The sequence below is a fragment of the Carya illinoinensis genome, chromosome 6, assembly GCF_018687715.1.
Source record: "Carya illinoinensis cultivar Pawnee chromosome 6, C.illinoinensisPawnee_v1, whole genome shotgun sequence".
Lineage (NCBI taxonomy): Eukaryota > Viridiplantae > Streptophyta > Magnoliopsida > Fagales > Juglandaceae > Carya > Carya illinoinensis.
Window position 1 is genome coordinate 29289149 of NC_056757.1, and position 26096 is coordinate 29315244.

The 26096-nt window shown below is 34.8% G+C and overlaps 2 protein-coding genes across 4 annotated transcripts; both read left to right on the forward strand.

Annotated features, from left to right (window-relative positions):
- The first annotated feature begins 6898 nt into the window (after positions 1 to 6898).
- Positions 6899 to 15653, forward strand: LOC122313514 (5'-deoxynucleotidase hdd1). 2 transcript variants are annotated; one of them, XM_043128596.1, is made up of 9 exons: positions 6899 to 7253; positions 7955 to 8079; positions 11245 to 11282; positions 14088 to 14198; positions 14289 to 14368; positions 14956 to 14992; positions 15080 to 15121; positions 15227 to 15349; positions 15442 to 15653. In XM_043128596.1, exons 1-8 carry the CDS (start codon positions 6900 to 6902, stop codon positions 15310 to 15312), a joined length of 873 nt encoding a protein of 290 aa, XP_042984530.1. In that variant the 5' UTR covers position 6899; the 3' UTR covers positions 15313 to 15349; positions 15442 to 15653. The 2 variants fall into 2 exon arrangements, with proteins under 2 accessions (XP_042984530.1, XP_042984529.1); XM_043128595.1 differs by having other exon boundaries at positions 6901 to 7253; positions 15227 to 15653.
- A 3734-nt stretch (positions 15654 to 19387) lies between these two features.
- On the forward strand, positions 19388 to 25863 carry LOC122313446 (proline-rich receptor-like protein kinase PERK9). Of its 2 annotated transcripts, XM_043128460.1 has the most exons (8): positions 19395 to 21344; positions 22291 to 22701; positions 22784 to 22870; positions 23519 to 23589; positions 23672 to 23748; positions 24077 to 24224; positions 25014 to 25172; positions 25290 to 25863. In XM_043128460.1, the coding sequence occupies exons 1-8, from the start codon at positions 20270 to 20272 to the stop codon at positions 25467 to 25469; spliced, it is 2208 nt and encodes a 735-aa protein (XP_042984394.1). In that variant the 5' UTR covers positions 19395 to 20269; the 3' UTR covers positions 25470 to 25863. The 2 variants fall into 2 exon arrangements, with proteins under 2 accessions (XP_042984395.1, XP_042984394.1); XM_043128461.1 differs by lacking the exon at positions 22291 to 22701 and having other exon boundaries at positions 19388 to 21344.
- The last annotated feature ends 233 nt before the right edge of the window (positions 25864 to 26096 follow it).

Below are 26096 nucleotides of genomic sequence, written 5' to 3' on the forward strand. Positions count from 1 at the left end.
AAACATAATAGACACATTATGATCAGACAATGCGATAGTCATGTCATGGCCTCATCATGGAGGTACTACTGTACGACGGACCTTTTTTATATTCTTGCATTCATCTTTAGTCAGTTCAATAAATGTAGTATTTTATTAAAAAAAATACATGTAGTAATTAGTTAAACAAAAATAAAGTATAGAGCCATAGTTCAAATTTAAGACTTGATCTGTATATTAATTGATCTAATATCACGATAAATCATCATATATTATACAATTGAATGCACATCAGAAATTATATAGTCTTATTTCTAATCTTTATTTATCGAGTTCAATTCCTCTTTTTTTTGTTTTTTTTTTTCTAGGTTATCATCAATAGTTTAACAATAGATTAGGAGAGTGAGGTGAGATAAGAATTTTATAAATAGTAATAAAATATATAATTTATAAATAATAATAAAATAATTTAAATTGAATCATTTTTTTATCATAATTATTACTCTGATAGATTTTTTTTTTTTTTTTGAGAAAAATACTTTATTCCTCAACCTAACATAAAGAAGGACGGTGCTACTCCCATAGAAACACTCACCGAACAGTCCAAATTTTTTTTTTTTTTTTTAAATATATTAAATATTTTCTTAAAAAAATAAAAATTAGAAATTCATTAAAAAATATCTACTTAACTATTAAGTAAGAAATAAAAAAAATAAAAAATAAAAGTCGGTAGTCACCATCTAATTCTATGAGATAAGCAATTCCCTATAAAGAATAGTTATTTCTACTAAAATAAATATAAAATATAGTATAAGTATTCCTACTCTTAAAAGTATAACCAAAATTTGAATATCTACCCAAATGCACTTGGGGAGCAATTCATGATCACATAAAGCAGTTCAATCAACACAGATGGTCCTACCTACGAGTCATGTGATCGAGTCTCTCTATTTAATTAATGAATAATTTTACTTATCATCACATATTATAGGTTATATATATATATATATTTTTTCTATAACAAATATTTGGTAGATGAATGATAAGCAAAATACTTCAATTAATTTAACTTGAATAAAATAAAATAATTAAAAATATATAAAATATATAATATGAGATGATGAATAGTATTTTATTATTATTTATAAATAATTTATTACTATTTATAAATTATTAATTATTTTTACGTTATTATATTATTTACACATCATTTGAAATGAGTTCAACGTGTAAAGACAACTTAATATATAGTACTGGAAGACATGGACGGTTATTACTTGCGGTCTTGGTATTCTGTTATTTCTAGCTTTAGGGATAATAAATTAATTAGTACATGATGATTCGACGTTTTAATTAATATATAATCAATACTTTTGTTATCACGTACAGTCAATTGTTACGTACAGTCAATTGTTAGCACGTGACTACTTTTAAGCTCTTGAATTCCACCCTTACCTAATTTAAAGTAAGGATAAATTAATAAATAAATATCTTTTGACAGCTTCCGAGTTGCAACCTAGCTCTTGCGTAAAAGTTATTAAGTTAGGCGCACGCATGATATCTGGAGAAAGTTTAACCTTTTTTGCTCGTACCTATAAAAATTCTTTTATATATACTAGTTAATAGTGAAACGTGTGAAATACGTTTGTCTAGTTATACAAAAATAATTTAAAAATAATATTTATATAGAGTAAATAATTTTGTCTTTAAAAATAAAAATTATAATTTATCATTTAAAATTTTAGAATGTTGTCAAATAAAGATAGTCCATTCTAATCTTCTATATATAAAAAGTGTGTATGAAACGAAAAATCTTGTTTTAACGGTTTTTCTTGTTTTTCCGTTAAAGTTAACACCGTTTGTTTTAACGGCTTGACATATAAAATGAAAACATAAATATTGTGAGAGATAGCATTCAATATTGTTATATGGTTTATTAATTACAATAATTATAATACTTAATAGTTTATATAATAATAAGTAATTAAAGATTAGTTATTATATTTTTTTCTTTTTCCTTAACATATACACATGTATTAGGTGCATAAAACGTAAATCCCTAAGTATAATATACGTGTATTATACGTTTCATTAACTCAGATTATTGAGTATTTCAAATTTAAAAATCTTATATAATATATAATACAAATGTGTTTAATCAAAGTGTTTTTTTTTCCCATGGTAGTAGGACGTAACTTCCGCTAAGTCATATTCCACACGTGGACTTGCTATGATGGGTATGTGACAAAGGCCGTGATCCTTAAGCTAATCAAGAAAGAGTAAATTCGGCCAACAATTTCAAAATATATTTTAGGATTTATATATATGCTATATATAGAAAATATTATACCACAAATTTTATAAAAAGATTATGTTTTAACTTTATGTTGTCCCTGATCGACTCAACCAACATCAAAATAAGAATTTCAATGTTATCTCTATTGATAGTCTATAGGATGACATAAATTGATGAATAATAATACAAACATCAAACGACACATATTTTGAACTACCGTTTGTGTTAGACTTTTATTAAATTTTTCGTATACATCTTTGCTAAAATTATGGATGTTATAAATATGTACTGGATTATATGATATTTTAAACTAATTTTTTTATTTTCTCCAATATGCCTTAAATTATTAAGTGACATCAATAATTTTTATAAAATATATATTATTTTTTACAAATAATTATTTTATAAAATTAGACAAACGTGCTTTGCACGTTGCTCTCACCTAGTAAATATAAAAGAATATATAAAATTTGCAGTCCATATATTTAATAGTTAAAATTTGATAAAAAAAAAAAAAGTATCACAATATATATCTCATTTACGGATTGGTTACCAAAAATTAAAAAATCTCATCTCATTTAATTATTATAATTTTTTTACATTTTTATATAAAATATAATAAACAGTTTAATTTTTTTAAAATATAATTAACAGTTTAATTTTTTCAGATCTTAATGTAAAATTAATATTAAAAAATTATATTATAATAATATTTTATTCATTATTATTAAAAATATATTATCTTATCTCATCTCACGTAACCAAATAGAGCTAAAATCAACAAAATTCACTTTAACGGAAGCAAATATAATAAAATGATACATCATCTAAGAACATAGAAAAGTTTTACACTACATCACACAATAGCAATAAAAAAGTCGAAAAGATGAATAAAATATTTTGCATAATTAAAGGACTTTTAGCACTGAAGCCTTTCTCTAATCAGTTTAAAGACATAAACATCTCATTCATTTAATTAATCGTCCTTGCAATGTGTTCTATCCTAATTTGTTTATTCTTAAAGGCAATGTTGCATCATTTTTAAAACTTTCTCTAAATTTGGCCAGCCACTATATATTTTCAAAACAATATTGTATTTTAAAAATATTTTTAAATGTGTTTGTTAGATAATTAGGTTGAGAAAAAAATAATTAAAAAATAATATTTTTTTAGTAAAACTTAAATTATTGATTAATATATAGTGTATTTAAGAAATATGAAAAAAAAGTTAAAAAAATTACTATTAAAATATACAATATAATATTATTATTTTAATTTTAAGATCAATAATTTGACGTAGATTAATATATCTGTTTATTTTGATTTTAACCAAAAATTCTAATATTTTCTTTTTAATTTTAAATTTGACAATCACTAAACGATTACCAAACCCAGTACTTAGCTATTAAAAAATGGTAGACTAGACTATATATGTAATATTATCCGGGGAATATTCAAAGAAACCTTCCGGTCAATAAGAAGACTGATCAGCCGTCCATATCCATGGTCTTCGAAAAAGTGACTTTATAATTGAGGAGAAAACCTTTTCACACATATTTAGAACAGCAAGCGACGAACGTTACCATCTTACACGTTACACGTCACAAGCTGCACGAAGACCTTTGAAAATGGACTGGCCTCATTTGATGTTCTGTACTCTGACGTTTTCTGAGTAATAATTGTTCAATGTCAATCTTTGCGAGTACCTGTACAGCCACTCACGATGAATCTAGAAAACGTGTAAGATGATAAAAAGGCTTCGAACAAGTATTACCACAACATACACATGTTGCATGTAAATTTCCTAACAACCTGCATGCATGCTTAATCATACTTTCTCTTTTTTCTTAATTGCCCTTCTTCTTTGTAAATATAATTTATGTTTGGCTAACATTATATGCGTATACTTTTAATAATAAATGTAATTTTAAATAGACTTTAAGACTACAGTAATCCGATAAGGATAAATATTTGAATTATAACTCTTATCAAATCTTATTTCTATTATAATATAAGAGTCAACAAGAGTTTTATGTGTATTTCGAGTCTAAACATCAGTTAAAAAGATAAAAATGCAAGTTTTGTTGAAGAAATAGAAGCTGACTTGAACTCGATGCAATCCAGAAGAAGTAATCCAATTCGAGATGTTCGCAAATTGTTAGAGACGTATTTGACTGGGATTATAGATAAACCTGTCAATTGAGTCGTCCTCCATATCAATAACATCATTGGATATATATATATATATATATATATATATATATATATATATATATATATATATATATATATATAAAGGAGTCGGCTAAGGGTTGAGTGAAGATACTTGAACAGCTCACATTTACATTCATGGATAACTTGAAAATCTGGACAGAACTTCAAGAGATCGTGCAAGGGAAAATACTTGAATGAAAGATTTTTCAAGAAGCTTAGTTCGTAGAATTGAGTGAGAGTACACTCCAATGGAGAGTTGTCGTGTTCAAAATTCAACCACTAGAGATTTCAGTTGGAAAGGCAACGATTAGAGAGTGTTAGAGGTTCTGATTACATACTACGGTAGAAGACAAGCGGATAGCATATCTTGAGTAAACGTGTCTAGTTACAAAGGTTTTGTAAACGTTTTATTTGTAATACTCTTAATAAATAAATTAACTTTTTTAGATTTAGTTACCCGTATAATTTTACCTTTGATGAGTTCCTTAAATAGGTTCATTTCTTAAATAAATAGTGTGTTAAAGTTATTAATATATATTAGTTATTAATAGGTGCTAATAGCTTGTGTTGAATGTTAACGTGTAGAACTAGGAGTACTTGGGTATTTTCACTCTTCTCCTTTTTCTTCACAGCTTCCAGCGACCTTCTTGCCCATTGGCCAATGACAACTACTCCAAACCCTATAAATACTTCCCAGTTTGCCCATCGAGGTCTCCACATTCACTTTGATCACCTTGTCCTGGCTAGCTAGCTCTACTTTCTCTCTCTCTGTCTCTCTAATTCCTTCTAATCTTCTGCATATTCATCTCTATTAAAAGCATTAAAATTCTTCTTATTCCTCCATCGATAGATCATTAATCATGTTGAATCATGTCATTCAGATTGCTTCCCATTTGAAATGGGCATGCAACTACCTGCTTTACCATTCTCTGATCTCCAAGCGTTTCCTGCAGCAGAATTATTTCATGCCAGAATATTATGATCATCATGAGATCATAGGTACTGAAGAAGTAAGCAAAGTGGAGCAGTCCTACATGAAGCGCAGGGAGGGGTCGGAAGAAGAAGTAGAATGCGCAGTGTGCCTCTGTAAGATTGAAGAAGGAGAAGAGATGAGAGAGTTGCGATGCGACCATCTCTTCCATAGAGAGTGTTTGGACAGATGGGTTGGATACAATCACAAAACTTGTCCCCTTTGTCGCGGCTCACTCTTTCCTTCATCTACAACGGTGACAGACCAGTTTGGGATGGTAGTTCTGTGCTTTAAATACTGTTCTTTCGGATCCGGAGACCGGGAAACATGGTGGCTACGCTAGCTTAATTCATAGAAGTGATGTTTACAGTTTATTTTTTTGAAAAAGATCGAATAAATATAATATTCACACGAAGGAAATTATTATTTTGCCTCTCCCTGTATTTAGCAATGCTATTCCTTATTCCCGTATTACTGCTATCCACGATTAATCCATGGAAATGAATTGAGGGGCCCTTTATTCCACGTTCTTCTCTTTGGAAGCTACGCGTAATTTTTTTTTTTTTTGTTTTTTGAGAAATTACGCGTAACTATTAACAAGCCCAGCAGATCCGCAAAATCAATATTTAGCCCAAACGGCCCATAATCAATATAAAGCCATAGCGCATACAAGTTAGGCCTAATAAATATCTCAACGGACATGTTTCGTAAATTCTTGACTTTAAGAAAAATGATAAGATTATTACTTATTTACTATTTTTTTTTTTTTTTTATATATTTGATTGTTTGCTCAAGACGGTTTGCATGAAATTTATATAGTCATAGAATATATAAATATCATATAATTATTTTTAAAAATAATAAGATTCATTATTAAAAAATATCAAAAAATTGACGATTGAATATGTTATTTATAAGATTTCAAGTTTGGTATTCACTTCATATCAATTATATGGAAGATATTCATCTAGCTGCCACATTACTCGTAAGGGAAAAAAAAAACCTGAACTGCTTTTGACATCTATAAATGCTACGAGTAGAACTTATTGTACGATTATAACAAATTATAGAGAAATAATAGTAGTAATTATTAGTTCATAAATATTATATAATTATTTTTAAAAAATAAATAAATATTATATAATTATTTTTAAAAAATAAATAAATACGATCGTACAAGATTTATATAAAAAAAATTAATTTTTTAACAATAAATGATTACACATTTTATGATATATATCATTACTCATTTTAAAAAATAATTTTTTCATATAAACTCTAAATTTATTTAATTTTTAAGAAAAATTATGCAAGACTTGCTGACGTAAGATTGCAAATATCACCGAGTAATACAGTAAATTGACGACCTATTCAACCATTAACCACACGTTGGTACGCATGCATTGCTCACTGGCACGTGTATAACATGTACTTCTCCGAATGCTTAAAACAAAAAGAATAACGAAAAACCACCGCAACTGGTTGTTTGTTCCTGTCTCTGCATCAATGGCGGTGAATCCCTCGACGAGCTGCGCGCCCCCGCTGCACCGGCGGCCTCTTCCTTCTCTCCCGAATCTCGCTTTATTCAACAGGAGCTCGTCTCCGGGACCCGGATTTTTCAACGAGGCCCCTTGCCCGAGGCTCGTATCCGTTCGTTCCCACAAGCCTGGTCCAGACGGGTTCGGTGCCAAGAGATCGCTGGATTTGCAGGAGTCCGAAGCTTCGATCGGATCTTCGGCTTCGCACTCGTCTTCGTCTGCGATTGATTTTCTTACATTGTGCCATCGCCTTAAGGTAGGGCGAGAAATAGAAAAATGTATACATTCTTCCTGTTTGGTTGTCCGGAAAACCTTCTAAAAAAATGATCTTCATTCGCATTTGACGGTAATCTTCTTACGAGTCCTAGTTATGGAAAGTTTTACTGCAGTTTATATATATTGATTTCTAATAGAAGTGGAAATGTTAGTTACTCATCAGCAAAATGAAGAAGTGAAATTTTTTTAGCTTCATCTATTAAACTTAAAAAATGAAGTCTATCTTTGGAGATATCTAGAGACTAGACCGTTGCCAAAGTTCATTGGCGGCTTAGGTTTTAATAGCATGTTCTCATCCATAGTTTGCTTGGAGAATCCCCGCCAAATTCCACCTAGGCTTTTAGCAGGAATTTCGATGGGTACGTAGATATACTGGTACTTGTGGTTTCAAAGGTGGAGGTCCGGGCTTCGACCTGTTATGGGTGAGGATTTGTGGTGTTCAGGGTTATTCTATCTTAAACGGACCAAATGGCTGGTGATTGAGTTCATGCATTGTATTCATGAACGAAGTTTCTCTGATTTTGAAGGAAATGCAATTATAACTGCATATACATTAGTTCCGAATTTAAAAAGTATAGAAATAAATTGAAATATTCCCTATAAATAAATTCAAATAGACCTGCAGTATGTGTTAAGGATTTGGAAGACTAGATTATCTCCATTTGTGTCTCTCTCTTGTAGACCACAAAAAGGAAAGGATGGATCAATCATGGGATAAAGGGTCCCGAGTCAATTGCTGACCATATGTACCGCATGGCTGTGATGGCTTTGATTGCTGGTGACCTTCCTGGTGTGAATAGGGAAAGGTTAGACATCATCATATTATATGAAGGCTTGTGCTTGTATATTTTGCATAAAATTTCAAGGCTGTGTCACCATGATATGTTTGTCTGATTTTAACTAAAATTTTTTGATTTATCTGTCACATTTGTTCTCTCCATATATATATTTTTAATATGATTATGTGTAGCTAGCACAAGTAGATGATGTTGCCTGGATATGTATGATAGACTGAAACAATGCCTTGAAATGATTATGCTTTTATACATTATGTATATAAATTACATAAATCAGCATTCCAATGTATTGGTAACTAGCCAGATTTGTGTGATTTGGCTTAATACAAGTTTGAGCATGGATTTTGCTAACATATATTTTGCTGTTTTTTGATGGCCCCTTTGGCTAGTTGGTTGGTACATCTTCAATATGCCAGTCATGATTTGTTGAAAGGATGTGTCCTTTAGATATAATCTAAAAGGGAAATTATACTTCAACCTCTCAAACCACCAGAATTTTGCGATATAACTTCCCAACTTCCAATGTTGTCACTTAAGCCCTCAATTTGAAACATAAGTTGCAATGTTCACCATCCTGTTAGATTCAACCATTAAGATTGTGGCACATCATTTATTTTTCTCCATGTTAATTATCATATCTTCACAAGGTTGAAAATTATAACTTCTATTTTATGTGACAACCTTGTTAGTTTAGAGGTTAAATTGAAAAATATATTCTCGGGGTGCGGGGGTTTAAGTGTAATTTCTCCAATTTAGAAGGATGAGAATATAGATATTCTATAGTTTCATACAGATGAGAAAACTTCTCTATCAGAATTGTGTTAGACCTTTGTGGATGACTGGTGCTTCAGCAATCATGTTCCTCATTTTCTAATGGGATACTTGGGGTGAGGCAGGTAATAGTACCAACCATTAATGGTTCCCATGCTCCTCTAAATATTACTATGGGTTTGATGGTATATGGAAAACATGCCAAGTTCCAATCATACAAACTAATGGTTCAGTAAGGCCCTACCATGCCCAATCATTAATGGTTGGTAATGGTTTTGGTCCTCATGCCCAATCATTAATGGTTCAGTTAAGCCCTACCCCTCTAAGGCCCTGTTTGGGAACACAATTGTTCTTAGACTACTTCACTACTTTCCACAAACTATTCACTACTATTTCACTACTATTCACAGATCATCTGAAATACTCTTACTATTCAAACGGAGCCAGTCTTACTACAAGTTTGATGTTCCATGATAGTGATCAACATGTCAAGTGCCAATCATATAAACTAATATAATTGGAAATTCACTTTTTGTGGTTCTTGTACCTAGGACATGCAAGATTGTTCAAGACTATATGTTGTAATTAAGAAAAAAAATAGAGTATTACAAAAATTGTATCCCCCCAACAAAAATGTTTGGTGCCTGAAACTTTTAGTTTATGGCTTATATCAGTCGACACCAATGGGCTGTGTTTGTTTGATTTCTAAAAATATGCTTGTTATTCTACCTCAAGGAAGGTTTGAAGGAGTATTATTATGGTAATTTTGTTGCTTCTATATTACCCTGGATTGTGTGAAGGAAGGTGGTGAACAAGATCCCACATTGCTTGGGAGGGAGAAGTTCAAGCCCTTTATAATGATCCCAAAGGGTTCCAATTATAACATTGACCAGTTCTTCTCGAATATGGGTCTAAATGTGGCTTGGGCGTTCCTTGAGTCGTTACAAATGATATCATACCTAATCCCAACCAGAAGTGTGGGACTTGAGTCGTGTCACCTTTGATAGAATAGCCTGATGAGGACTTTGGGGATTTAGGGGAGAGTGATTGTAATAAGTCAGATTGTGTAAAGGAAGGTAGTAAATGGGATCTCACATTGCTAGTAAAGGAGAAGTTCAAGCCCTTTATAATGATTCCAAGGGATTTGATTGTATCATTAACTAGTCCTTTTCGAGTATAGGTCCATATGTGTTTTGGGCCTTCCTTGGGTTGGTACAACTTGATTCCATAATTGGAGGCTAAACTATATGGTGCATGTCAGCTTTTTGCTAGGGAAACCATAGTCTTAGAGTTATCTGAATCTTGTGGTTTGAGAATATCTTTCATGTTTATTATGTTTCTGATTGTCCTCAAAGTTGAAACAATCTTCACACACCTTTCTAGATGTGCATCTTTTTTTTTTTTTTTTTGATGTCGGGGAACCTCTCCAAGGCAGGGCCCTTTGGACCCACCTCTGCAAAATAAACCCCGGTCCCATGCACCGCACCCTCGGAAGTTTCCCTACACGGAACTGGTTAAATCGCTGGCTTTTCACCAGGGGGTGTGGCCCCAAAGGATTGTTTGCACCCATGAGGTGTTGAACCTTGAACCTTGAAGGGAATGAGACCCCAAGACCAAGGCCTTCACCACTTAGGCCAAACAGTTGTTTCAATGTTTCAATTTCACAGTCTATATATTTAATGACTACCTGATGAAACAATTGTTTCATTTTTGTTGTTAAAGGATAGCCCTTAGCTATGCCTTGCTTCAGGTGGCAAGGGGACGGGTGGGATGGGGTTTGGGTGGCCAAAGGTTGAAGTCATGTCAATCAGAATGAAAATGAAAATAAAAATGAATAGCATATGTTCGGTTCTCCTTTCCAGTTAGTAAAATTTAAGGATAGTTTAAGTTTTCAAATTTTATGCAATATTTAAGACCAATGCGGTAGGTGGCTTTAAGGACTTTCCACTTCTGTTCTAAATAAATATCATCTGTTCCAAAAAGTTGTTTGCTTTTATGTTTTGAATCAATATATGTTGTATTTTCCTGTCACTGCTCGTTCAATTTTACTGGTTATTGTTTACTTGTTACTGCTCATTCAATTTTTTTTTTTTTTTTACCGATAAAAGAAAACTTATTGAGTAGCATAAATAGATAACTAGTTTAATCTACAGGTGCTTTTGTTACAGTTGAAAAGTAAATTCAGATCAATATGTTAAATATAGCTAGTGCCTGGATAGAATCCCTGCATGGACAGTTACTTGAAGTGTGGTCTAGGTGGTTGCAGTTAGTTTTTCCCCAAGTCTATTTTATTTGATATTCTTTCTTTACTTGCCCCTTTTCCCATATTCTGTTTTCTTGTTACTTTTGGTAATTTCCCTGTTTGTTATCTGTTTAAATCCTTTGTCTTTTGTCCTTATACAGGTGTATTAAGATAGCAATTGTGCATGATATTGCAGAAGGTACCATCTTGACTCCATTTGATTTACTATCATTGTATATTCATAATTGAAATCTTATAGGATTAGATTTCATGAAAGAAGCTTTTGAAACTTTGTTGTGTGAAACTGGACCCATAATACGTTCACAAGAGTTATAAGGCCTGCCAAATGCTTTTTGACCAGTGGTGTTTGCTTCCACATCCATAATGGGTGGAGAATCCGGTCATGGGTTCAGTCCCCTAAGCATGCGAATTATTGTTTACCTTTAAGGGAAAAAAAAACTTTTTTGATATTGCTATTCAGGCCACGCTCCTCCATGCAAGGCACATTTTTTGTGCGAGTTTAAATAGGATACTGCAGGATAAATGAGATATAATCGATCTGATGTTGATGTATTTTTCTTTCTTGTTTTAGAGGCACTTTAACCATTAACTCAGAAGCCGTTCAAACCATTTCCTACCATATAGACCAGTCCAAAATCTTGTCTTAATATTTTGACATTTTGCAGGGATTAGAATTATTAGATATAATTTCATTTTGAAGATTTCTCTGTAACAACTTAAAAGAAAGCCCAAAGTACATGTGGACTGATACTCCAAAATGACTACATAAGGTCATGATTGGAACTCTTTGGATCTTATAAAGCCTAGTTCCACCAAGCCCTACATTGGACCTTTATCGTATTCATTCACCTATAATACTACTCCCACCCACCCAAAGTGAGGCTTAGTAAATGGCATCACAATTTCCCCACTCAAATTCATGGTACCCTTGTCAAGGCCCATATCATGTTGAATGTCTCAGCACCACAAGGTATTGCTAAATTGGCTTTGATACCATTTGTAATTAACCAAGGCAAGCCCGAGCCATATGTGAGCCTATACTCCTAAAGGATTAATCAAGGATACAATTGAAGCACCTTGAAAGGGGCAAGAATGTTCCCTCTCAAGCAAAGTGGTATCTCATTTACTACCCTCTCATATTAAATTTGAGATATTACAATCTCCCCTCTTAAATCCCTGACACACTCGTCAGGTTGGAGAGGGTTTTTTTCACTCTATATATGAAAAATAATGTATATAATATTAATTAAAAGAGATTCGGCGAGTTGGTGGGGCTCCCCACCTATCACCTGCCCCCACATCTCTCAAAACAGATTGAATCCGCTTGCTTGCCCATGACCAGCGGGGAGCAGGTAAATGGGCCGAATACAGATCATATCAGAATATGGTCCTAGAACGATCACTCACCTCAAGTCTAATGTGGTTAGGAAAACCTTTTCTGCATGACCTCTATCTCTTGTTGATAATGAAAGTCCCTTATCTAAAAAGGCATAGTTGAACAAAAGCAATTTATAAACTCCCAAACCTCCACAAAAAATATAAAAAAGAGCACATCTTGACCCAGTTCAGTTGTGGAAAATTTGAACTCTTTCACCCGACCCTCTTCATCTTGGATTGCCCCACAGTATTATTTGCAAGCAAACAATGGTAAATGTTGAGCAGGCCTAGTTTACTGAGAGCCTCCATTATAAGAATGAAAAGTAATGGAGACAACGAATCATCTTATCTCAAATTATGAGAGCTATTGAAGAAGTCACCAGGAGTAGCATTCACTAATATAGAAAGCGCACCAATGGTATACAATGCGTCATCTATGATCATCATTTTTTCCTAGAACTTCATCTCCCAAGCAATAGTAAAGAAACTCCCAATTAACATTACTGTAGACCCTCTAAATATTTAATTCTCAAAGCACCTCTGGCTCATCTTAGGTGAGTTTACCATCCAAACATTCATTAGTACAAGTACAAAACCCCTTGGGGTTGGCTCAAGTGGTAAAGACCTTGGTCTTGGAGGTATGCCCCCTCCAAGGTCTAAGGTTTGAATTCCACTGGGTGCAAACAATCTCTAGGGGCTATCAGACCGGGAGATTTTTTCCTTGAATTACCTGAGGTGCACTTGCAGGTAACTCCTTGCCGAAAGTCTTTGCACCCCGGGGATTAGTCGGAATGTTGTTCTTAGACACCCGTTGCCAATCAAAAAGAAAAAAGTAACAAGTACAAAGTTTAAAATCTGTCTACCTCTAACAAAAGTATTTTGTGGTTACAAAATAATCCTCTCAATAACCCTACTCGACCAATTAGAAAGGGCAATTATCTTGCACACCCCATTCACAAGGCTACCCGTCTTCAATATCCATTGCCCCAACTTTGTTAACGATGTGGGCTATGAAGGTGGCATTAATTTTTTTTCATACTTGCTATCGGTATGAAAATCCTGGAATACCCAACAAGCTTGAATTACATCCCAAAAAACATGGAAGAGAGCCATAGACACTCAGAACCCCACTTCTTCATGTGGGCTCTCATGACACATAGACATCTCTTCCTCTACAGACTGAAGTGTCAGTCTGTGAGGCTTGGGCCTGTAAGCAAACCACTTAGAATATAGATGCTCATAGTATTGTACAATATGATTTCTGATCTCAGTTTGGTCAGAAGAGATTGAGCCATCAATTAAAAGCATCTCAACAGCGTTTTTTCTCCTATTTGATGAAAAGATTTTGTACATGCCATCCTCTCTTAGCCATAATTTCTGCCTCCAAGACACAAGACAGCTTCTCCACTAAAGTGGCCCCTCTTAGATCACTGACCCTTAGTTTTTCTGTCGCGTATCTTCTTCAGATAATGCTCTGCTCTTCCACCATTCAAGCCCTGTAACCCTCGACTTGTTCATGTGTTGCCTGGGCAATGTTTATTATGCATGTTCTTATGCATATTTGTGACTTGAATTAAACTTTGAGCTGGATTTTGGTCTTTCAAAGCTATTGTTGGAGATATAACACCCTCTGATGGTGTGCCCAAAGAAGAAAAGAGCAGAATGGAGCAGGCAGCTTTAAATGAAATGTGCAAAGTTCTTGGTGGAGGGATGAGAGGTACTTGTTAAGTAGCTGGGCAAACTTGAACTGTGTCAATTTTCATTTTTGGTATCAGTTTGCCACGATTGGTTGCTTTGTGATGTGCAGCTGAAGAGATCAAAGAACTTTGGCGGGAATATGAAAATAATTCATCTTTAGAAGCTAATCTTGTGAAAGATTTTGACAAAGTATGTATATCTGCATTTAAATATAATTTTTTTATTTGGAAATGAGACAAGATTATGGGTTCAAAAGAAGTCCGTAATTTGGATATTGGCATATTTGTTTACTTGTGATGATGCATAAACCCTTAATCTTCTTTTATGGTCGTCTGATGCGGATGGTAGTTTGTGTTGTTCTGTTAAGACTTGAAGAATGTGTTGAATACTTAGAATTTTGACTTTTTTTGGGAGGGGAGTGGTCAAGTGACATGCACCTAGTTACCTCTTCCTCCGTTCTATCCTAAGGAGAAGAGGAAGTGTGATTGGAGCCAGCTCATTGACTATTAGACACTTGATTTGTTCATGACTCATCATTGCTCAAAAGGCCATTGGCAAAGAATTGCTACAACATTATATGGTCGGTTTTCCCGCAGCAGTTCCAGTCAAGCAGTTGGGCAGGTTGGGGGAAGGGTCCAAAGTTACTTTATATATGTTTCTACAACCTGTTTTAATTGTGCATTTATATATGAATAAATGAAACATACACTTCAGAAGTTTCGCTATGTCCGAAGATTTGCTTTATTTTATTAAGGTTGCATATGTTCTCTCGCCAGGTTGAAATGATATTGCAAGCACTAGAGTATGAAACCGGTGAGTGTATTTTTTGATAAAATATACATATGCTTAGAATGCGTGTGACCAATCTGAAGTTATTTGCTATCACAATTTTTGTGGCAGAACATGGGAAGGTGCTGGATGAGTTTTTCCTTTCAACTGCAGGTAGAATAAACCATTTCATCATTTCAAGCTCAATGCAGATAAGAATAATGCGAACATGTGTTAATTGTACTTCAAGCTTAATGTTTCTTCCTTCCAAACTTTCAGGAAAGTTTCAGACGGAGTTAGGAAAGAATTGGGCTGCTGAAATCATTTCGAGAAGAAATTCAAGGTTGGCAAACCGGCATAAATGATGCTTGATATAATCAAAATTTTTTGTGTTGCTGTCAGGTGAAATCGACCTTCTTTGGACTTCTCTGTGACCCAGAAATGTCCATCCTGTTAACCATTTTTTTCCTTGTTCATGTTCTTGAATGCGGTAGGATAATTAGCTATGTTGTAGGACCAATCAAAACAAATAACCGAGCAACCAAAGCAGTCATGAGGAGTTATTGCATCCTGTGGTGCTTGCTTCTTCACAAGAATTATTATCCTGTGGGCGGAAATGGAGGTGTCCTCCCATACCTTTTTTTCAAGAAAAAACATTAATTATAAAACTATTTTTAAATTTATAAATTTTTTATTTTGACTATTAGTGCATATGTTGCTTTGCTTTTTTAAATGTTTTTTTTTTTATTTTAATTGTATTTTCTTATGTCTTTCGTCTTTATTATATTTTGAGCTGTGTTTTGGTTTTATTTTTGCATTTTTTTTTTTTGGTTTTTCATGTATATTTCTTAATTCTTAGGCATGGCACTTGACTTATTGATTTACACACAAGATATAACACGTGAAGCTGAGTCGATGTGACATTTTAGTCACAATTTGTTTTAAAATGAAAATGTGAGATTTAACATTAAAATATGTGTAATGTTATATACAGTTATTTTTGCATATTCTCTGTGCACTTTACTGAATGATTGGTTGGATTAATTTTTTTTTAATACACAATTAATTATATCACTGAAGTTCACAAAAGTGACTGCACATAAAATTTTTATTAAAATATACCCACTTATAACAATATATCTTAACGTTAAAATTAGTTATCTAAGCATTAATTTTTAATGATATGGCATCCTACAAAAGTTGAGTACCATGAAATTCAGAAGTGTAAAATATGATATTTTGGAAGGGAAAATGATAAAGACACAGAATTCTGTGTATGCTTATAGACTCATAAACAGTTAAAATACTGTTCGTATAAACAATGAAATAAACAATAAGGAAAACACTAATATTATTAGAAAAACTTTAGGACCGGTTGGACTTATAACTCACAAATAAAAGTCCTCCAATAGTTGGTTGCCATGTAGGCTTCACAACTTAGTAATGATGTGACCACACTTCACCCCGATTCCTCGCCATCCACTTCGGCCCCCTCGTACGAAAGCTCTTTGGTCACTTACAGTCCCGCTTCTTCTTAGCCATCTTCAGGGACCCGATTCCTCTTGTGACGTTGGCAGGGAAAATGATAGCCCCCTCTCATGACAGAATCTTGGTTGTCTTGTGGTTGAGTTACTTTACAGAAAAAGAAAGAAGAAAAGAACCAGACATGGAAGAGGGAAGGAAAGCTTGCTGTTATAGTTTGGTTTGCAGTTTTTTGTTGCTGTTTTCTTCTACTTCTTTTGAACTACCATCAATCAACCTTCTACGGAAGATAAAAATGAGGATGGAAAAGGCTCAAGACGTCATAGAAACGAAAATGAATAAAACTGGATAGATCTAAGAGGGTTGCAAAATTTTTGGCTGCCATAGCTATTGTAGCAGAAATTCTGCCACACAGCAGCTTGTGATGGATGTTTAATGCCTAAATTCCTTGATCTGATGGTTGAGGATGCTGAGAATGGTATTGTTGTGAAGGGGCTTATGTAGAGGAGTTGAGGAGAGGGAGTTGAAGCTGCTGTCAAGTGGAAGGAAAATCTGAAATTCCTTAAGTTGAGGCATTCAACGGGAAAATTAAGATGTCATTTTTCCTAAAGCATAACATATTTAAATTTGAATCAGAAAAATTAGAAAAAATTAGCAACGAGTGCCTTACATTATCACCTTCTCAAGTTTTGTCCACATGATTTGTCATGAGAGAATTGCACGATTTTTCGACAGAAGAATTTCAAGTCTTGGAGCAAGTAGTGATTGTGAGAGGTGGATTTTGGTGGAAACCTGCCAGCGTCGAATTGGTAGGTGGTGGTGGAATGAAAACAACTATTGGGCGGCGGAGCAAAGAGATAGAAGAGATGAGTTTCGAATCACGATGGTGAGGGCTGCTTTGATGAAAGTGATGGTGAGTTTGGAATCGAATCGAGACGGAAGGGAGGGGCTCTAGTGACCTAGGTTTGTGATTTGTTGTGGGTGCATCTATTCTCTCTATTTGGTGTGATATCTGATGTGGCAACTCATAATAGGAGGGTTGTTCTGTGATAAAAACAGTCTGACCGCTCCAAAGCGGTTTTGATATTATTATTGTTTTGAAATTTGAAAAAGTTGAATTGTTTATTATATTTTATATAGGAATTTAAAAAAATTGTAATGATGAGATGAGATAAACGCTTTTCAAATCCAAATGGAGCTGAAAGCCATTGATAAAGGGTTCCAACAACTAACAGTGGGTCTCAATGGGTGTTTTTTTTTAATTTAATAATTAAGAAAATATTTTTTTAATGATATTATGAATTGAAAAATATTTAAGAGTATAAAAAAATATATAAAAAAAATAAAAAGGCATTTGGGACATTTTGTCTGCCTAAACCCTCGGTGGGTGTAGCATGATTCAATGAAAGATAGAAATACATGTAGAGTAGATCTCACAATTTCTCAGTTAATTTCTTAAATAACATTAACTCTATATAACTCCTTTAAGTCTTAAAAATTTCCATCAGATTCAAAAAGTCCAATTTCAATAATTATAAAAATCCTGGACATATTATTTTTGCTTCTACAAAATTTCTGAACACCTCCTGAGCATGAGGTTAAAAGGCTCCTTAGAGATTCTAATTTAGACAAGGAAGGCATTGAAAGAAGATCCTATAAATGAGTTGCTCTTAACTGATTTTTGGTCTTTATGAACAAGGTACTGTGGTGAAAGTGATAAATTTACTAATAGAGACATCTTTTACCTAAAAAATTGGTCGAGAGCCAGATCCTTATCTAACATAATGAAAATTTTCAAATATCTCGTCATCAAAAAAATTTTAGACTATAGTCAGACAAATTTACGTCTTATTTAGATAGTAAAAATATTTTATTTTATTTTATTATTATATATTTTTTAAATTTTTATACAAAATATAATAAATAATTTATTTTTATTAAAATTTTAAAATAAAAATAATATTTTATTCAATTTTTTAATTTTTATTTAAAATTATTTCATCTTTTTATCTCCCTATTAAATCAGCGCCTTATTTGTGATTCGGAAATCTGTAAGGCCCATAAAATATCAAGGTTCACCGACAACTCCAAACAAAAGGTAAACGAAAAGGACAAAGGAACATTAAAACACAGAGCAAAAAAGAAAGCTATTTCTCAAAAAAACAACAAAAGTGAAAGATCTAAAAAATTCGAAAACAACAAGCAGTTTCACGTGTTGCCTAAATCCTGCAATCATCGGCCCACCATTTCGAATTGACTGTACAAAATTTTCTACAATTCAAAATTTCAAAGAGCAAATTACTGAGAATCCAGATCCCTTTAATCGAGTCGTTTGTTCTTTAGCTAATAAACTTACTTTCAAATTTATGGTATTATCCTATATTAAGATGACCAAAGATCAAGCAATGCTTATTTCCAACTTGTCTCTACCCTGTGAAACACACATAATGCTTGGAACTTGCCTTTGTTGTTGACGAGGTTTCTGTCATAATGATAAGGATGTGACAACCTTGCAACAATTGAAAAGTATGACCAAGATCTCTTAGATTTGAAGTATAAGAGATGGAGACATAAATAAGTTCTATAAAATATACTCAGATAATATTTTTTTATATCGTCGGGTATTCATATGCCATCACTCTCCTAGATCCTGAAATTAGGATGAAAATTCTTAAGAATTTCAGTTACTTGTAATATTATGGTCAATCTCGGAGCTAGCCAAAGAGGCAAGTTCTGTACTTTAAAAAGGATACAGTCTTACAGACAGATCGCATTAATTATGGGTAATTGTTTATGCTTCATAGAATCAAACATTCCCCACAGAGACGAAATCGCGGTATGTAGGTGAGGAAGGGAAGGTGGGTATCTCATTTAATTTATGTCTGACTGCTTTGGACCGTTGTTTATAGTTTTATTATTCCTAAGAATGACCACAGAGAGAGAGAGAGAGAGAGCGCAGACAAATTATGCGGCAGTGCGTTTACCTTTGCGTAATTTCTTTACTCATTATCCTAATTCAACTAACTTGAGAGGAGAAAAAAACGATAAAAACAGTACAAATTATTTAAATCCTATGAATATCTAGAGTTTTAAGACTGATGCCAGAATGATCTTTATCGGTAACTTTATTCCGAAGTCCAAGTTGGGATAAAATTTGTACCATTCCCTTGACTCTGTCCTTGATTTTAGACCCCCACAATCTTTCCCGGTGTTGAGTTCCTTATCCAAGGTGGGAAGGGAGCTAGAGAGAGGTTGTGAAGAATGGAGATCGGCTGCTGCAATTAAAGACAGTTTGAATAACATGAGTATTGCTTGCTGCAATTTCTCCTCTTTTTATTTCGTGTATTCATACTTCATAGATAAACCTTAGCATCTGTTCAGTATGATAAGATTTCATAGATTTTCGTTTTACTGTTGAGTTCGTTCATATGCGTTCTTGCTCAAAAACCATCCTTGATGATCCGGATTTTTCTTTTGGAAGTAATAGGCCATCTGGGTTTTGCTTTTAGAAGTGATTAGTAATCTGACTTTTGCTCGAAACTTAGTTGGAGGACTTGGGTTCTGCTGGGGACGAGCTTTATGAGCTGAGAATGGAGATTGCGGAGCACTTGGGGTCTGATGGGTAAAGTTTGGTGATTTCTTCAATTTCAAGTTTTGAAACATGGATTTGGCGTAAGATTGGAAATTGATCACTGGGTTCAGCTCAAAGTTTGGCTTTTGCGTGAGAATCAAGTGGAATTTGCACAAGTCATTTCCTTTCATGAATGATTCTGATACGTAGGACTGTAGGAGATAGTTGGTCACACTCTCTGTCATCGTTGGGTTTGATTGCGGAAACAGATGGCAAGTAGAGCGACATCTCCGGAATCATCTCCCTCAACAACCGTGCCACCGTCTTCGAACACTGTATCACCTTCCACAACTTCGTCGTCGCCACAACCATCGTCCAGCACCACTCCGCCCGCACAAACCTCTTCTCCTCCTGCTCCAGCCCCCCCTACAATTTCCACGCCTTCTGGTGCCGATCCACCGGACCCTGCTACCACTTCAACTTCATCTCCTCTGACACAGTCCCCCCCTCCGGTACCGGAGTCAACCTCACCACCCTCTCCTTCTGGGACTTCACCCCCATTGACACCCACAATATCATCTCCTCCTCCTCTCCAGTCTGATCCGCCTACATCACCATCACCTCCATCATCCAATGTTCCTCCTCTGCCTTCCAAATCTCCACCTCCAGAGAGTTCGCGTCCACCACCTTCAAGATCTGACCCCCCAGTAAATCCACCTCCTCCTCCTCCATCATCAACACCACCAGCGAAGTCACCTCCACCACCATCATCAACCCCTCCTGTATATTCACCACCTCCACCAGCATCTGTGCCACGCCCAAGTTCACCTCCAACACCGGCATCAACTCCTCCTGTAAATTCACCTCCACCGGCAGCATCTGTGCCACCTCAAAGTTCGCCTCCAACACCCGCATCAACCACTCCTGTAGACTCACCTCCTACTCCAGCATTAGTGCCACCCCAAAGTTCACCTCCACCACCCGAGGTTGCTCCTGTTCCACCTGGTTCTGAACCAACTCCACCGCCTTCAAATTCTCCTCCAAAGTTATCGCCTCCATCACCCATCATACATCTTGCACCACCTCCGCCCTCACATGTTTCTCCCCCATCTCCTTATCAAAATCCAATCCCCCCGTCAAATGATCCAGCTAAGAACAATTCTAATTCTAATGAAGTATCAAACTCCACCAGTAATGGGACCATTGGCATCACTGTTATAGTGGCTATTGGTGTGATGGTGGGAATCATAGTGCTTAGCCTAATTGGAGTGGCTGTCTGGTGCATGAGGAAGCAACGAAAACGAGATTCTGGAGTTAATGGTCATGTCATGCGATCCACTCCAGGTACAATTTTATAGATTTTGTTTTAGATGTTACTCACATAGCCTTTTTCTTTTTTCCTGTCCTGTGGGTATTTATTGCTCGTTATACTTCTGAGCGTTATTGACACTCTAGATATTCAATTTTGCGGTGCTGATTTGTATGGGAATACTTCTGATTTGTATGGGAATACTTCTTAGATGTGCTTTCTTCCTCTGTGCAGGATTATGGCTGGATAGTACAATGAAATTAAACACCTTATATTGATGTAAACGAAAAGTATCAAAATGTTTTTTCAGTTTAATTAATAAAATTTGCTTAGATGAAATTTAGGAGCCATATTTTGCATTGAGAAGAGGATGAGTACTCTTAACACAGTAGGTGAAAATATACAAAGTCGCATCAATTTATTTCAATCTGTTCCTGAACATTCAGTTGCATCAATTTAGTCCTTGTACTTTCTTATAAAATAAAATGCTACTCATAGTCTGTAAATCGTGTCAATGTTACCCTTACTATCAACTGGAACACACGATTTGCTGACTTGGTTCATTAGATGCCCTTTTCTTCCCATTACAGTTTTTTGGCAAGATTTTGTCATATTGACCCTGTTATTTGCATTGCCATGTCATATAAAAAAGTATGTTGTACATCCCCATGTCAGCTAAATTAAGTAATGTAAGTTCGATGTCAGAAAAACTGATGGCTTGGACAATTTCTGTGAGCCGCGTCAGTAATTTCCATGCTCCTGCTGAAGGAAAAGATAACATTGACATGATTTAGGAACGAGGAGAACTAAATTGACAAGATTAGATGTTCATTGGAAGTCACCGTTGGTTAAAAGTTATTAGGTGCCCAGAATCATTTTAGATTCTAATTAGTTCATTTTGTTTCTTTTGAACAATATAAATATAAATGATTGCGAATGCAATGGGATTAAGTGAATTAAGAAGTTTTGTAAATTGTCCAGATATATCCATTACAAAGACACATTCTTCAGCTCCCCTTTTACAAAGTGGTTCGGGCAGCAATTTTGTCTCAACTCCAGCAGAACCAAGTGGGTTAGGCAATTCAAAGTTATGGTTTTCTTATGAAGAGCTAGTCAAGGCCACAAATGGGTTTTCAAATGAGAATCTTCTGGGTGAAGGTGGATTTGGTTCTGTGTTTAAGGGATACCTACCAGATGGGAAAGAGGTAGCAGTCAAGCAGCTAAACATTGGTGGGGGGCAGGGTGAGCGAGAATTTAAAGCCGAATTTGAGATTATTGGTCGTATACACCACCGTCATTTGGTGTCATTAGTCGGCTACTGCATTTCTGAGAACCGAAGGCTGCTTGTCTATGATTATGTCCCTAACAATACCCTTTATTTCCATCTTCATGGTAAATCCATAAACAAGCAATGAAGCACCCTTTTTATGACAAGGGGATTCTGACCTTGTGCTTTGCTCTTTGCATTTTGTAGGTGAAGGTAGGCCGGCTCTGGACTGGGCAACACGTGTCAAGGTTGCTGCTGGTGCAGCTCGTGGAATAGCTTATCTCCATGAAGACTGTAATTAATTTATTTTTATAAGTAATCAAAGATTTTATTTAAAGAGACTTTAGGCATTGCCCAAGTAGTGTTTCTAGGTTAGATAAATGTTGTTCACATTCACACCAGTACCTTCCAAATATGAGGAACTTCCGTATTATTATATTGGTCCTCGAACAAGATCATAACTTGTAGCCTTTCCCAATGCAGTCCCAAGAAAAGATTGGGCTATGATGTCTTGGAACATTGGATGATTGGTGAGGCTCAATATATCTATTTGAACATAGGAACGTGGGGAGGGGGTGGGATGAAAGGATTGGTGGCCTTTCTTTAGTTCAAAAATCACAACTGCTTTTTCTCTAACATTGGTTATGAATCAAGAGCATTTTATCTTCATTTATCCATATTTCAAATCTAAATTCCACGATGATCTTTAGTGATAACTTTTATATTTTTCTAAGTGCATTTTGGAAATTTGTCTAAGGTGCAGAGAAAGTGAGCTTGACTAGTACTGTAGTACAGGCTTACAACCATATGATCTTACCTTGGCAAGTGCACAAGTTTTATCACAAGAGAATTTGAAAAGAATTTTCTTTGGACTATATTCCATTTCATTGCCAGTATCCATCATTTATGAAGTTTATTCTTATGTGATTGTGCGAATGACAGGTCATCCTAGAATTATTCACAGGGATATTAAGTCATCAAATATTCTTTTAGATAACAACTTTGAAGCTCGGGTAATTTTTTCTCAAGCTATATTTCGAAATATTCTTTTTGTGGAGATTTGAAGCCTACAGTTTCTTTATTTTTATTTTACAGGTTTCAGACTTTGGACTTGCCAAATTAGCTCTTGATGCAGATACACATATAACCACCCGTGTCATGGGAACTTTTGGGTAAGTAGCCCATTATTTTTTATTAGCCATTTGCCTATCGAGGCCTGGAGGCATCTACTAGTTGAAGTGGTAAAGACCGAATGAAATTCCAAGCCAAATCTAGGCTTATACCCTAAAAGAGCTCATCAAAGTTACAATTGAACCTTCCATGGAATCATTATAAAGGCTAAGAGTTCTCCCACCCAGACAGTGTGGGATCGCAGCTACCAAACTCCCATTCACAACCTTCCCATAGATATGGGGTGTTGTAGAAAGTATATATGCTCAAGAAAAACATTTGTCTTTCCCAAAGCAGTATTTGTTGACTGTGTTTATTGGTTCGTTTCAGATATATGGCCCCTGAATATGCATCAAGTGGGAAATTGACTGATAAATCTGATGTATACTCCTTTGGAGTTGTGCTTCTGGAGCTAATTACTGGAAGGAAGCCTGTGGATGCATCCCAACCCTTGGGGGATGAGAGTCTTGTTGAATGGGTAAATATATTAACTCGATCTTGTCAAAAGTTCTCTCTCTCTGCCGATACAAAAGTGTCTGAACTTGTTATTCCTAAACTAATATTTAGGAAGGCATTTTTATCAAACTAGATCTGCTTGGCTGCCTACTATAAAAAAAATCTGCTTGGCTGCCTTTCTCACTTTTGTAATAATATGTCAAGTTTTCACTTTGAATCCATTATAAAATTGTGCTGCTTTTACTGTTTCTTCTATTGCCACTACCCAATTTTTGTTGTTAGAGAAAGTTGATAGCACGACATTTTGTTTGCTTGAGTGTCTTCATGTTCAGTCCACTTCCATCCCCCCACCCCCCCCCCCCCCCCCCTCTTTTCTCTCTCCCTGATAAAGAATAATAATTGGTGCTGGTCTTTCTTTTCTATTAAGATTTTTTTTTTCCTTTTTTTGCATCAAATTGTTGCTTCAGGTCTTCTGAATCTTAGAATGTAACATTGGTGAAGCTAGGTATTCTAACTCAAGCCGGTCATGATATAAAAGACGGGGTTCTGGCCTCTTAAAAAAATAAGAAAAAGAAATAAATGGCAACTCATCTGCTACTTTTCAAATCCAGCTAGGAATCTTTTCACAGGAAAGATCTTGTGATTCAATTGAAATTTGTATACATGTTTGCATGCATGCATAAAAAGGATGTGGGAACAACCAAGTATATATCAGCCAGAGATGTTGCTAAGGAGAAACATGTGCACTCAACCACATTGTAATCTTGCACAATTCACCTTTACTGACCAAAAACCTACTTTCATGTTTCAGGCTCGACCTTTGCTAAATCATGCACTTGATGATGTAGAATTTAAACATTTGGCAGATCCAAGGCTCATGAACTATGTTGGGAGTGAAATGTTCCGTATGATTGAGGTAGCTGCTGCTTGTGTGCGACATTCAGCAGCCAAGAGGCCAAGAATGGGACTGGTAATTAAACTTGATTTTACAAACAGCTGAAAATATTTCCTTTACTTTTCGTCATTCATGATATTAGGATACTGGGTGCATGGTAATCATTTTTCTTGGCATTCTCATTCTTCTCAGGTCGTTAGAGCCTTTGATAGTTTAGCTACTTCTGATCTAACCAATGGAATGAGAGTGGGTGAAAGTGCAGCGTTTGACTCCGCACAGCAATCCGAAGAAATCAGGTTGTTTCGGAGGATGGCATTTGGTAGTCAAAATTACAGTACAGATTTTTTTAGCCAAAGTAACTTGTATAGTTAAGAGGACCTGGTAGATATTGGGAGAGATGAAAAAACTGAACCAGGAGGGCCTGCCAAGCTGCGCTGGAGCCTTGTTCAAGTTCAAGTTGATTTAATTGCAGAGTTTGGCTCAGCTGAGATGCAGTTGTTGCCTGTAAATCAAACAGACATCATCAGCTGTAGAGGCAAAAATTTATACCCTAGATTCTTGAAACCTGGTTTCTTTTTAGCAATATGATGAATCACAGAGTCACGTCAGTTTATGAAATTATTTTTATATAATCACTTTGTGACTAGAGTATTTCTCTTTCTTTTTAGCTCCACACATACTTGTGGTGCTTTTGTAATTAATTCCTGTTCTTTATATTTTTGTCTCCACCGATATATAGAGGTGCTAATACAGCTCTTTTTTCCCAGTTTTGTTACACAAAGGGATCTGTATAACAAGTGGGAGACTGGTAGATTCTGCTTTTCACTACCCTTTGTCATAAATCAACCAAAAATGTTATATGTAATCATTTTCGTGTACTTTTTTATGTACTTTATTGATGAAATTGATTGTATATTAAAAAAATTTAATACAGCTAATTAGATCAGTAGAATATATATGAAATATGCAAAATACGTAAAAGTAATACTCAGCTTCGAT

What these genes read in the sequence shown, in the direction of transcription:
- LOC122313514 (XM_043128596.1), top strand. Translation starts at nt 6,900, where the DNA reads ATGCTTAAAACAAAAAGAATAACGAAAAACCACCGCAACTGGTTGTTT. An exon ending in CCTGGTGTGAATAGGGAAAG is followed by an intron (nt 8,080 to 11,244) that starts GTTAGACATCAT and finishes GTCCTTATACAG; the next exon opens with GTGTATTAAGATAGCAATTG. An exon ending in AGCACTAGAGTATGAAACCG is followed by an intron (nt 14,993 to 15,079) that starts GTGAGTGTATTT and finishes TTTTTGTGGCAG; the next exon opens with AACATGGGAAGGTGCTGGAT.
- LOC122313446 (XM_043128460.1), top strand. Translation starts at nt 20,270, where the DNA reads ATGGCAAGTAGAGCGACATCTCCGGAATCATCTCCCTCAACAACCGTG. An exon ending in CGTGTCATGGGAACTTTTGG is followed by an intron (nt 23,749 to 24,076) that starts GTAAGTAGCCCA and finishes GGTTCGTTTCAG; the next exon opens with ATATATGGCCCCTGAATATG. An exon ending in AGAGGCCAAGAATGGGACTG is followed by an intron (nt 25,173 to 25,289) that starts GTAATTAAACTT and finishes CATTCTTCTCAG; the next exon opens with GTCGTTAGAGCCTTTGATAG.